Below are 12,191 nucleotides of genomic sequence, written 5' to 3' on the forward strand. Positions count from 1 at the left end.
GTTTTATATATTTTATTCAAGTAGAGAATAAACTACAATCGACAATGCATTTGTCTTTGAAACAAATTGAAGCATTTATTTTTTTTCCCTGCATTTTCGAAAGAATTGTCATAAAACGTGACAAACAGAACAGAATATTAGTTATGCATAACCTACTATTGTACTTAAATATGAATACTCTAGTCTCAGCTGTATTCTGCGTACAAAAGGAGAAAAAAAACATACCAATCTCTGGAAAATGGACGTAGTTTCAACTGATATACTTGTTTTTACGATGGAGAGAAATTCTCCTTTGACTGGTTGCTCCCGAACAAATGAAAACTTTGAATAACTCCCTACTAGTAGTTTTATTCACTGATTATGATTCATAGCATATTGTATATTTCTTGTCCAGTCGAAAAGTCAATATCTTAAAAAAAAAAAAAATCAAATATTTGATGATCTATCGGATTCATTGCCATAATGTCTCTCTTTCCCGCTCTTATTCTCTCTCTCCCTCCCCCCTGTCTCTCTAGCCTGCTAATTGGAGGTGCTAAAGGGTTACTATTAACTTATATACCCGAATTAGCATATCTGAAACTGCACACCAAATGCCTAGAGCGTCTCTAAGCGAGTTGTCTTCTCCAAGTTGTTCGTTGACTAATAAAGAGTGGTTTAAGATTTACTCACAATACAAATATTTGCAATACAATTGCAGAAATCAAGCCAAATATTTTTCTTAGACAAGTAATAACTTGTATCGTGTGCATATCAAGGTTTCTTATTGGCGCTTATAGCACCTCTTGTGCACTATTGAATATTCATTCTGTATTTACTGTTATTATAATTTACTAGTAACTTACTTTTTGTTATGTGTTTGTACTTCTGTATTCAGATAAGGACCCTTTTATCTTGGTAACCCTATATAACTTTGGTTGAAATTATAAGTTGTGCTCATTCACTATTGTTATATCTCCCTCCATTTATTGCGAAGTTCCCATTATCTTTACTTATCTTCCAGTGCATGAAGAAGGAGGAGAATCATGGAAGTACTCTCTAAGGGTGAGTTTTCTTGTTTCGATTTTTAGAATTCTATCAACTCAGCTCTGAAGTCCGTATGGTTATGTTACACTTCTCAGGAAAATTTTAATTGATGGAACGTAAAAATATTATACTGAGACAATAACAGAATAATAGAATAGATTATATTTATTCACTACTATAGCTGGAGCTAACATGAACATGTAAAAAACCAAGAAAAAGAGAATAAAAATAATGAAAGCAAGGGAAATTTTAGAGGAAGATAGCAGCATATTGGGCATGATAATTTCTGGAATACTGTTAACAACTTTGCTTTTTCACATTTCTTTTTCTTTTTAACTCTCGGGTCTATTCATTTGGTTTTTAAGACATCGTAAAAAAATTCCAAACTTCCTTCTATCTTATTCATAACATAATGACTCTCAATGGTCAAGTCAAACTCAAAGCGAGCAAAAATTAATATGAGTAGGGCTGATAACACCCATTCCTTCTCAAGACCAGAACACAATATGTGCTTTACTGAAAAAAAACAAATGACCTTGAATTGTCAGTTTAATTGACATATACTGATATTTATTCCTTAAAGTTTTAATAATTTTTATTTATGAAAGTGAAAAAAAGTGAGAACATTTAACATGTTGTTTTCAGTTATATGATCTTTGCATTATCTTTGAACGAATGGATATCTCAAAATTTCTATCGGATGCATTTGGGGAAAATGCAATGAGGGGATAGCCCCCGATCACTTTGACTCTAAAAAAGGGCATTAAAACATCTGATTTTCAATCCAATGAGCACACTTCGGAGTTTATATGACCACCCTTTCCATATAAACCTTATTGGGCCAATGGGCATAACTTACAACCCTTTCGCCGAGGACTGGGGGGGGGGGGTTATCATCCTCAAAGACACAATTTCCAAACCTTTCAACCACGCTGAACAAAACGGCTATCTCAGAGTTTTGATTAGATGTGTTTTGGCAATTGATGGGGGGGGGGGGGGTTGTTGCTCTTTAATCACTTTTGACTATTAAAGAGGGCACTAGTCCTTTCAATTTCCAACTGAATGAGTTCTTTTCGAAGTTTCTACAACAGCAATACATTTTGGGACAAAACGAGATGCGTGTGTGTGTGTGACCAATACAATGACCCCGAAGTTCATGCGACCACCCTTTCTGTATAAACCTTATATGGCCTGACGGTATAACCTACAACCCTTGCCCTAAGGACCGGGGGGATGTCATCCTCAAAGATATAGTTTCCAGACCTTGTAACTACGCTGAAGAACACGGCTATTTAAAAATTTGATTGGATGTGTTTGGAGAAATGGTGAGCGTGGGAGGGGGGTTGGTTGCCCTCCAATCTCTTTCAGCCATCAAAAAGGGCACTAGGCCTTTCGATTTCCAATCGAATGAGCCCCATTCAAAGTCTCTACGACAAAAAATGGCCATCGCAAAAGTTCTATCAGATGCATTTCGGGAAAACACGAGGTTTGGGTTCCTCCGATCACTTTGAATATTAAGAAGGCACTAGAACGTCTGATCACCAATCCAATAACCCCCCTCCAGAGTTTCTACGACCATCCTTTTTATAAAACCTTATGTGTTCCCCGGGCATAACTCACAACCCTTGCCATGAGGGCTGTGGGGGGTTTTCATCGTCAAAGATATAATTTTCGGACCTTTAACTACATTGAACAAAATGAATATCTCAAAATTTTGGTTGGATGTGTCTAGGGAAATGGTGGGTGTGTGAGGGGGTTAGTTGCCTTTCAATCAATTTCGACTACTGGAAAGGGCACTAGCCGTTTCAATTTCCAATCGAATGGGTCCTTTTCGTGGTTTCTATGATAACTTCTTGGATACAAAGTGCCCTGGTCTAAGACAAACAAAAATGAAAAGTAAATACATCATACATTGTGCCCACATCGTTCTTTACTTAGGCAGTGCAGCGCTGCCTTTGATATTATTCTGACCGTACAGAGTTGAGAGTGAATTAAAAAGTAATTTGATGCTAAAATCTAAAAATAAAATGTAAATAATAGGCTTGATCAATTTGGTTCTTTTATAGTGTAAATTTTTTTTTATTTATTTCTGTTTTTCCCAGTTTGATGCGGCGCTTTAATTTACTGCTAGATATATAGTAGAGGGACATATTCAGTAGAACATATTCAGTTCTACATCTCCTCATCTTTTGTTCTACTTTTAAGCCAGATGCAATGGTGGATGTTAAATTCACTATATATACAATCCCGAACATAAGATATTTTCATGAGATGTGATTAAACGATGCTTCATAGTACTTGGTTGCATGACAGCTTGGATGGCTTCTAACAGTTACCGTCAGGAATGGATCCTAGGAGGAGCGGCTAGGTAATTTTGAGAAATGATGCCTAAAAAAGAACGGTCATCGTGTCGTCCAACTTTCGGGAAAAATCCGCTGATACACTTTCGGAAGACGAACTTTCGCTGATACAGAAAAGACACTAGCCTTTATTCATATCATTCATATCATCATATAATCATTCATATCATCATATACAATTTATTCATATCAGCCTGCGAGCCGAATTTTTGAGATCCTTAATATACAGGTTTTTAGTCCGTTAACCTTAATGAATAATTGACCGAAAGATTTTTTCAATTTTGTGCTTACCGTGAAAATCTCAAAAGATTAGTAATTTGAAGCTGCATTGTCATTTTTCTATTAATCATGCCATTAATTTTAAATTTACTTATGCCTTTCTATTTTGCCAATGTTCAGCTCTGACTTTTTTTTTATATTTGTAGGGAGAAAATGGGTTTACTCCGCTTTGACACTAAGTTTGTTCACACTAGCTTGACGCTCAACCAAACTAAAAATGTGGAATGGAAACGATAATGATCTTTTGTGATAAAATCATTTCATTGGTTTAATTCCAAAATTTTTCAACTACTCGTCTAGAAATTTCATTTTATTGCAACTTTTGTGAGCTTTCCAGTACGTAATGTAAACTTACCTAACGTAGAGTTCTATGCAGAGCCTCAGTCCATGTTCGTTTTGGATAAAATTTGGTTCATTTGAATATATAGAGTAATTCAAACTCTTTAATGCTAGTGTGAAAGGCTCTATGGTGTAGTGTTAAAGCACCATCAGGATCTTAGTATAATCTGACTCCGCCGTCACTTGATATAATGGTAACGGAATCAAGAAAAAAAAAATCAAGGGTTAACAAAAATTGGAACAAATTTAGTAACTAAGTAAAATTTAGGCTACTGAATCATGGGAAAAGTGCTCATTTATTTTTACTCTTAAAATTAACTAGTTTAATATAATGTCCCAACACTCTAACCCAGCTGTCTAGACGTGGTGTAATTTTGGTGTCGTAGTTTTATAACTTACGATCTTTCGGCCTTTGGTAATTAGAGCCGTATTTTTTTTTTAAATAGGTAAGAAAGCGCAATAGTCTACAAAAATGAACTTGATTTGGTATAGGAAATATCATTGTATTAAAAATGAAAAGGCTAATCAATTTTATACGAAACAATAACCATTAGTAGAAATACAGCATGTGTCATCAGTTGCAAATCATGTTCAGTAGCGCAAGGTTGGTGACGCAGATGCATGAGTAGATAAATATTATGCAGTTAATAAGTCAAATTATTATTATTATTAAAAAAATATTACATTAGACAAACGAAAAGCAAAAGAAAGGTTATTTCAAGAAGTGCAGAAATGCACGGATGCATATTAAATAGTGACAAATTGATTATGTATAAACGTAGTTAGTACCTTCTTGGCTTATTATATTGAGCGACACTCTTCTTCAAAACACAAAGATGGGTGAAATGAAAAATAAATGTGAATATATTGGTAAACGTGTGACCAATTAAAAAAGAATAAATGACTTCACAAACAAAACAGCCAATTGAGAGATTAAGGGAAAATCCCATTTTTAGCTAGAATAGTTCAGTTTAGTAGCTTCGTTGAAGCTACAGCCAAAACTATTGACGAACAGGTAAGAAACGATTCGTTATCTAGTGATGTAGTTAGCATTGCAGTTGATGAAACCATATTCATCAAAATATTGTTTTAAAATGAAAATGTATATGAAGCCGAACACCCTTTTAACGCTATCATTGACTTGTACAGTAAAAACCACTAGCGCACAGACTAAGTAATATGATTTTATGGATCTCAAAAACCAAATATAAGCCACATTATTCAGCCACGCACAGATTTTTTCTTTCTTTTCAAAATCTTCCTGCAAAACACTCTTCCATAATGTTTCATTATGGAAGAGGCGTATGATTTATGGAAAAAATAATTTCCATAAATAACATGATCTCTTGCAAAGGCATAAACACTTACCTTAAAAGAGATAGTATCTTCTGCAATAGACAGGCTAAGATAAGATATTTAATTACGCTCATGTGTATATTGAGACCGGCAAAAGAGAGATGGATCGTACCAGTCCGACATCTCCTTATCTTTTGTTCTACTCTTAAGCCAGATGCAATGGTGGATGTTAAATTCACTATATATACAATCCCAAACAAAAGATATTTTCCTGGGATGTGATTAAACGATGCTTCAAGGTATTTGGTTGAATGACAGCTTGGATGGCTTCTAACAGTTATCGTCAGGAATGGATCCTTGGATGAGCGGCTAGGTAATTTTAAGTAATTTTGAGAAATGATGCCTAAAAAAGAACGGTCATCCTGTCGTCCAACTTTCGGGAAAAATCCGCTGATACACTTTCGGAAGACGAACTTTCGCTGATACAGCAAGGACACTTGCCCTTATTCATATCATTCATATCATCATATAATCATTCATATCTTCATATACAATTTATTCATATCAGCCTGCGAGCCGAGTTTTTGAGATCCTTAATATACAGGTTTTTAGTCCGTTAACCTTAATGAATAATTGACCTAAAGATCTTTTCAATTTTGTGATTACCGTGAAAATATATATATAAAATACACGAGAGCCAGAACTAAGGTAGGATAAGCTTGTTTTGGTGTTACTTGATTGTTCTACATTTGTTTTTTCATATGCATATATTTTGGGGGTGATACCTAACTCGGGGATGCCATAGGGAATTTATGGTAGGCACGCCACTTGCCTGGGTAGGGAATTTGAAGTGCCGAAACCCTATAGGCAAGTGTGTATTCTCCTAATGAGCCCTTGTGTTGGGTTGTTGCCTCTGAATTATTTGTCCTTTTTTTTAATGTTTTTAATATTTGGTAAATGACGACTTATACTTACTTACGACACAACTGCCTGTCCATGGATAATTCTTTATGGTTGATTTTGTACGGCTATGCTGTTTGACCTATGTAATTATATATTAATTACTAATGTAGGAAAATAGTCTTCCTTTTCTCCTTCTGTTTTTTTTTCCTTTTTTTTTCTTTTTTTTTTACTTGTTTGTGCTGTTGCATTGGTGATTTCTTTTTTCATTATATGTATATGTAAACTTACTAAAATATAAAGTAATAAATAAAATAAAAAACAACAACTAATCAATGAATATATTTTCAGCCATGCGCCGAGTCTCTGTTTCTTGCAATATTTCATGAGTATAGTACAGTCATGTGCTCATTGCTATTAGCACTAGTGAAAGACAACACTGCGTTTGTTTCAGCTGAAGATTTCCAAGGGATCCTCAGAAGAGATGCAATCTATAATGCTCTTGGATTAGTTTCTTTTGAACTTTTTGACCAGGTTAGTATTTGTAAATTGCTGTTATTAAAGATTATCTTTCCCTCGCTACTTTATATAGAAGGTCACAATTGACACTCTTATTTGAGTGAGGGGGATAAAGTAGATGAAACTAAGTGGAAATTTAACCTAGGTAAAGGCCCCTACCCCGTCTCAAATATAAAAACCTCAAGATTATCCTTAGCCTAGAGAATAACGGTTCCAGTGGTGAAAATACCCTAACGGTCACATATACGAACAATATCTTACCTACACGTCTGGTGAAAAGCGTTCGTTTACATATATAAAAAATCTAACTCATTAAGTGGTGACGAAATGAAAGCTAATTGAAGACTCTAATGTCATAAGAATTGCTCAAAATAGTGACAGTTGGGTTTCTGTTTTTTTGTAACGGATATTAAACATTTTTTTTGTGATTATGCAGACTGTTGAGGAACATTTAAAGATTAATCGCTGGAGCAGAAAAACTTATGGATTGGACCTATAGAAATAGGGATTGAGAAGGCCTATTGGATTAATTACGCAATTAGACAGGCCTAATTACACTTCTTGAGCTTGGCTCTTTGAGAGTCTTTAACGAACCTGAAATATTGGCTCCTTTTCCCCAATAAACCAGTTTATCATTTGCACTTGCACGCTCTGAAAACGCGTTATCTGAAAATGCCTATGCTGAGGGTGGTTAAAGATCATGCGCTAGACGCACTCATAAGTCTCTCCATCTCAAAGTGTCGAAAATTTTGAGATTTCCCCTATAATTTTATATTTTCTATGTAATTCTTCTTTATTTTGTGCACTTTCCGAATTTTCGCCCCCATCTGTATATTTCTACGTTTCTTTTCTAAAGCGAGAAATCGACGTAAATATTTCTTATATGTGTCGTATGAAACAAAATGGTAACCGAATAGAGACAATTGTTTCGTTTTAAATTTTTGCTTTATGTATCTCGTAATCGGTAGTTTGACAGGGTGGTAGAGTAACATTGAGTGGCAAGTGATAAGATTGGTAGGGCATCTGGGGGCAGAATACACCTTTTGTGGGATATTTTCTGAGAAGATTAGTTCTGTCCACGGAAACATCAAATCCTTTCTGGTTTCTCAACGTAATTCGTTTGAAGTCTTGAATTACGAATTGAATTACGAATTTGAATTACGAATTTGTAATTCGTAATTCGAGGTTTGAAGTCTGCCAAAATAAGGCCTTTGATAATTTAGCATTGCCGGGTGAGTAGTTGCTGGTGACCCATGGCACAACTATTTCTCTTACTTTAGCCATAGGCTTTGAAACGCTATTTTTTTCTTTCTTTTTTTAGCATGTAGAGTAGCTTAAAAATACAAATGTATAGAGAAGACTATTTCATCTTTTTTCATTGGGGTAAAAATTTGGCGTTGATATAGTGCTTTAAGCTGGTTGTGCAAGCCATTTTCTTCATTTACCGAGAAACTAAAGAGCTTTCAGAGACTTTACATGGCTCAACAAATGCAGAAAAAACTATGCTTTCATTCATTGTATCAACAAATATTCAATTTCTAAATGATTTCTCTTCAAGTTTGTTAGAAATAAGAAAGAAAGTTAATGCTGCCGTGCGGGTCTAACAAACTTTCTAACAAACTTTGAGGACGACCCAATAGGATTGGGCTTAGCAACCTTCTAGAAACGACCTTTTTTTCTTGCTTTTTCAGATTTAACTTTTGAATTTACCTTATTAAACCCTTATTTCAAAATCCTTAGTTCATTTCATTTCATGTCAAATAATGGAAAATGGAGTAATTTCTTGACAAAAAAAAAATACTTTCATGCTATAAACATTTTATGGAGGAGATAAAATCTTTTGCTAAAATACGGAGAAAAAGAGACACTTCTTGTAACAAATCATATGGCGCTAAATCTTTCTGATCTTTTACTAGCCTAAAATTTCACTCAGGAACAAAGGCCAACTAATCAGGTTTTAAAAAGCTCCGCCCTCTGACATGCACATAGGAAATGATGGGATTGGCGTACGAAAATAGTCACAGACATAAACTAATGGAATTAGATTATACTTTTTGCCAGGAAATTACAGGAAAGTATTTTTTTAAAGCTAAATCTTTGAATAAGTTAACATTCCAAATTGGCAAATTAAAAGGTCATGAGATTTTTTTTCATTAATAAAAATTGCTCAAATGTCTCTGATGAAGTTCTTGTCAAAATTGAAAGAAATAAACTACTTCATTATTGTATATCTTCTTTCTCTTTCTCTTCTTTCTCTTTTTTAAGAGTTTGTTTTGTGTCTATTCTTTCTCTTTATCTATATATGTCTAAAAACTCCAGATTTGATGTTCTTTTATTTTGACAAGCTAATGTTTTTAAATTTTGTTCTCGCATTTAGATTGACTTTGACAATTGGTTCTCTACTTCTTTACTTGAAGAACTCCGATGTACAGAGCCTAATTACAGGGTTTTGAGACGTCGTATTGTTTGGCTCATTGGTAAGTTTATTTGTTGCTTATTTGGGGGAATTGATCTTATCTGTTTTGATTTTATCTGGTGATTGATTTTATTCAAGTTCGTTTATTGTTTTTCCTCTCATTATTCACACTTTAATCTGCAGGAATCTCTAAGAATTACCGATTTGTGAAAGCCATTGGCACAATTTGATTTTTTAATGAATATCAAACAATTCTCTTCAATGGGGGGGGGGGGGGGAGCGTCGTAAATTTTGTTGGAACTTGATTTAGTTGAAATTCTTTATTTGTTGAATTGTATTTCCTACTTTTCTACACTTTAGAACATCATTCAATAGAATGCCAGTATGTAATAATATATATCAATCAGTATCTTATATATTATATAAGTATAAAATCATATCAATATCATAGTCAGTATATATAATATCTGAAAAATATCAGCAAACTTCAGTCATGGTGCCCATAGTCGGAAATCTTAGAGAAAATCGGATAATCAGATAAATAAAGAGAATGGTGCGAAAACGCGTCTTTTAGGTCGTCCTCACTATCGTATCAAGGCATTTATTTTGTTTGGAGAATAGTTCTTTTCTTTATTTTTTTTGTAGAAATTTTTTGCGGGCAGGTAGGACCCTAGTAAATTAGGTTCTCATACCGTCATGACAAGCTATTTCATTGGTTGATTTTTTTTTTCACAAGAATAATGATAAAATATAAAAAAATTCCTGTGAAGATAAGACTAATTTCATTGACCAATTCTGACAAATCATTATTGTGCTTTGTACCAAAGAGTATGGGTAAATTAAAGACAAGAGGTTGGCGCTAGTGTTAGCAAAAAAAAAAAAAAAAAAAAAAAACAAAAAAACAACAACTTACGACGTCATCTAGTGTTTGGTGACACTGCATTTAATTCAGACTAACAATAATAATAATTAATTTAAGTAGTGTACTTGGTAAAATTAGGATGTTAATAAGTGTCTGATCTCAGTTTTTGATAGAAAAACTATTATAAAGCTTGAAAAACTGCCAAGTGTCGCCAGATGCTAGATGGCGTTAGTATATTTTTTTTTTCGACACTAGCACGAGTTTACACTCTTACAAGTTACCGATACTCTTTGCTTTGTACTGTAACTTAAGATCAAAGAATTTAGTTTTGTTAAAAATAATATTAATTCGGAGAAATACGTTGAAATAAATATGAAGAAGTAAATTAGTTCCCTAAAATTATTTTTTTGAAGTAAGATGTCAAATCGGTAGTTTAAGATCTTAGTTGCAGCCACACACATTTTTGTCTCTTTTTTTCTTCTCTTAAGAGACTAAAAAGAAAAAAAAAAGAAAAAGGTAGAGTATATTCCTTTTAAGACATAGATTTAAATTCGTGACGAAACAATAAATGCATATAAGGCCTCGTAAGCATTAAATTAAAAAGGCAAAGACCTGCCATGTCAAGTTAGGAGGGACATCGAAACTTAAAAGGAACTCCTTTATGTGGGTAAGCCCCTCGTCCTTTGCTCCAATGCTTAACGTGTTCTTTACTAAGTTTACCAATATGCAGAATCTTATGAACCTTTAGTGCAATTAGGGAGGTACTTGGAGAATGGACCCCCCCCCTCTCAAAACAGGATAATTTTTGTTTATTTTGAATTTTAACGTTGCTTTTAAGTTTTATTTCAAAGAATATTTTTTCAGCTAAATAACGTTTATTGTTAACATATTATACAAGATTTTACTGTTAAATTCAAGTTTTGCACTGAAGTCTATCTTTTTATAACAACAACAACACTTTGAAAATGAATGATCACCCTGGAAAAAAGCACCAGCTAAAAAAGCTTCTACCGGAAAAAACCTTTAAAAACAATCCCTCATTAATTTTACCCCTCAAAATTTTTCTTGAGGGTGGAGGAGAATTTCAGGTACATCAAAAACCAGCTTCTGGGTGAGAATTTTCACGTTTTTCAAGGGGAGTAATCTTTAGATAAATCTTTGGCCTAAAAGTTCATCTTTTGAGACGTCAACCCCTACTTTATACGTAAAAGATCCTTTGACATCTTGCATTGTTCGAATGATTTTTCTTCTAGGATACTATGACCACTGGCTCGTTACGATCGTACCCGGAAAAAACATACGCATTATAATTTACACCTTTTTTGTAAACTTTGTAAAGATGACAGTGGTTACTCTTATCATTTTTTATCTCATTTAATCGTTTCACCAAAAATTCTTGTTGTGACAATTTTTCAGTGAGAATACACCATGTATTTATTCCCTGAATAGATACCATGTAATATAGAAAAGTCGGGACAAGCTGCGAATAGTTAAATTACAACTATTCATCTACCAGTGATGCCTTTAATGTGTGTAATAAAACCCTTTACAAAGGTAATACCCTTAGCGTGTGTCTAGTCTTACAAAATACAAGAAGTTGAAGGGGGACTTTTTGCAAAGACGGTGATAAGAATTAAACCTAAATGAATATTTTGGCTGTAGTCTATATTCAGATTAATACTGTACATGTTTGGGGCAGATATGCCCCAACCAATTCAGATGATCGACGAAAATACCACAAAAGATGACAAATGCTTCCAATCAGAGATATCAAAATTCTGAAACAACAAATTGAGAAATATAATATTCCTGACTATAAAAAGCAATGTTGCTAGATGTCTTCCAGAGAAATTGCTTACGGATTGTCTTGGGTACCCAACTGACTAAACGTGTTTCAAATAGTCTCCACGAAGACTGTGGCTTTCTAAGGTTATGATGAGAGGAAGGTTGAGATGGCTAGGGCAAGCTCTGCGGATGAACGATGACAGATTGTCGAAGATTGTCCTTTTCGACCAACCGTCTAGGGCTGAATGGAAAGCAGGTCATCCGCAGTTGGGGTGGGAGGATGTCATAAAGAAAGACTTAAAAGAAATGGGAACTTCCTTAGAGGGTCTAAGGAGGGAGGCTTTGAATAGATTCCGATGAAGAAGGAGCGTGCGTGGCTGTGTTGGCCTCAGGGGGCTTGGTGCTGCGGTGA

At 34.3% G+C, this 12,191-nt stretch overlaps 1 protein-coding gene across 1 annotated transcript in view; it reads left to right on the forward strand.

Annotated features, from left to right (window-relative positions):
• Positions 1-12,191, forward strand: part of LOC136031517 (importin-11-like) — a 77,027-nt gene that overhangs the window by 32,347 nt on the left and 32,489 nt on the right. Inside the window, exons 9-11 of the mRNA XM_065711187.1 lie at positions 1,001-1,041; positions 6,549-6,731; positions 9,094-9,193. Of these exons, the coding sequence (XP_065567259.1) occupies positions 1,001-1,041; positions 6,549-6,731; positions 9,094-9,193 (324 nt within the window). The remainder of the gene's footprint in view (positions 1-1,000; positions 1,042-6,548; positions 6,732-9,093; positions 9,194-12,191) is intronic.

The sequence above is a fragment of the Artemia franciscana genome, chromosome 9 (genome assembly GCF_032884065.1).
Source record: "Artemia franciscana chromosome 9, ASM3288406v1, whole genome shotgun sequence".
In the NCBI taxonomy this organism is placed as follows: domain Eukaryota; kingdom Metazoa; phylum Arthropoda; class Branchiopoda; order Anostraca; family Artemiidae; genus Artemia; species Artemia franciscana.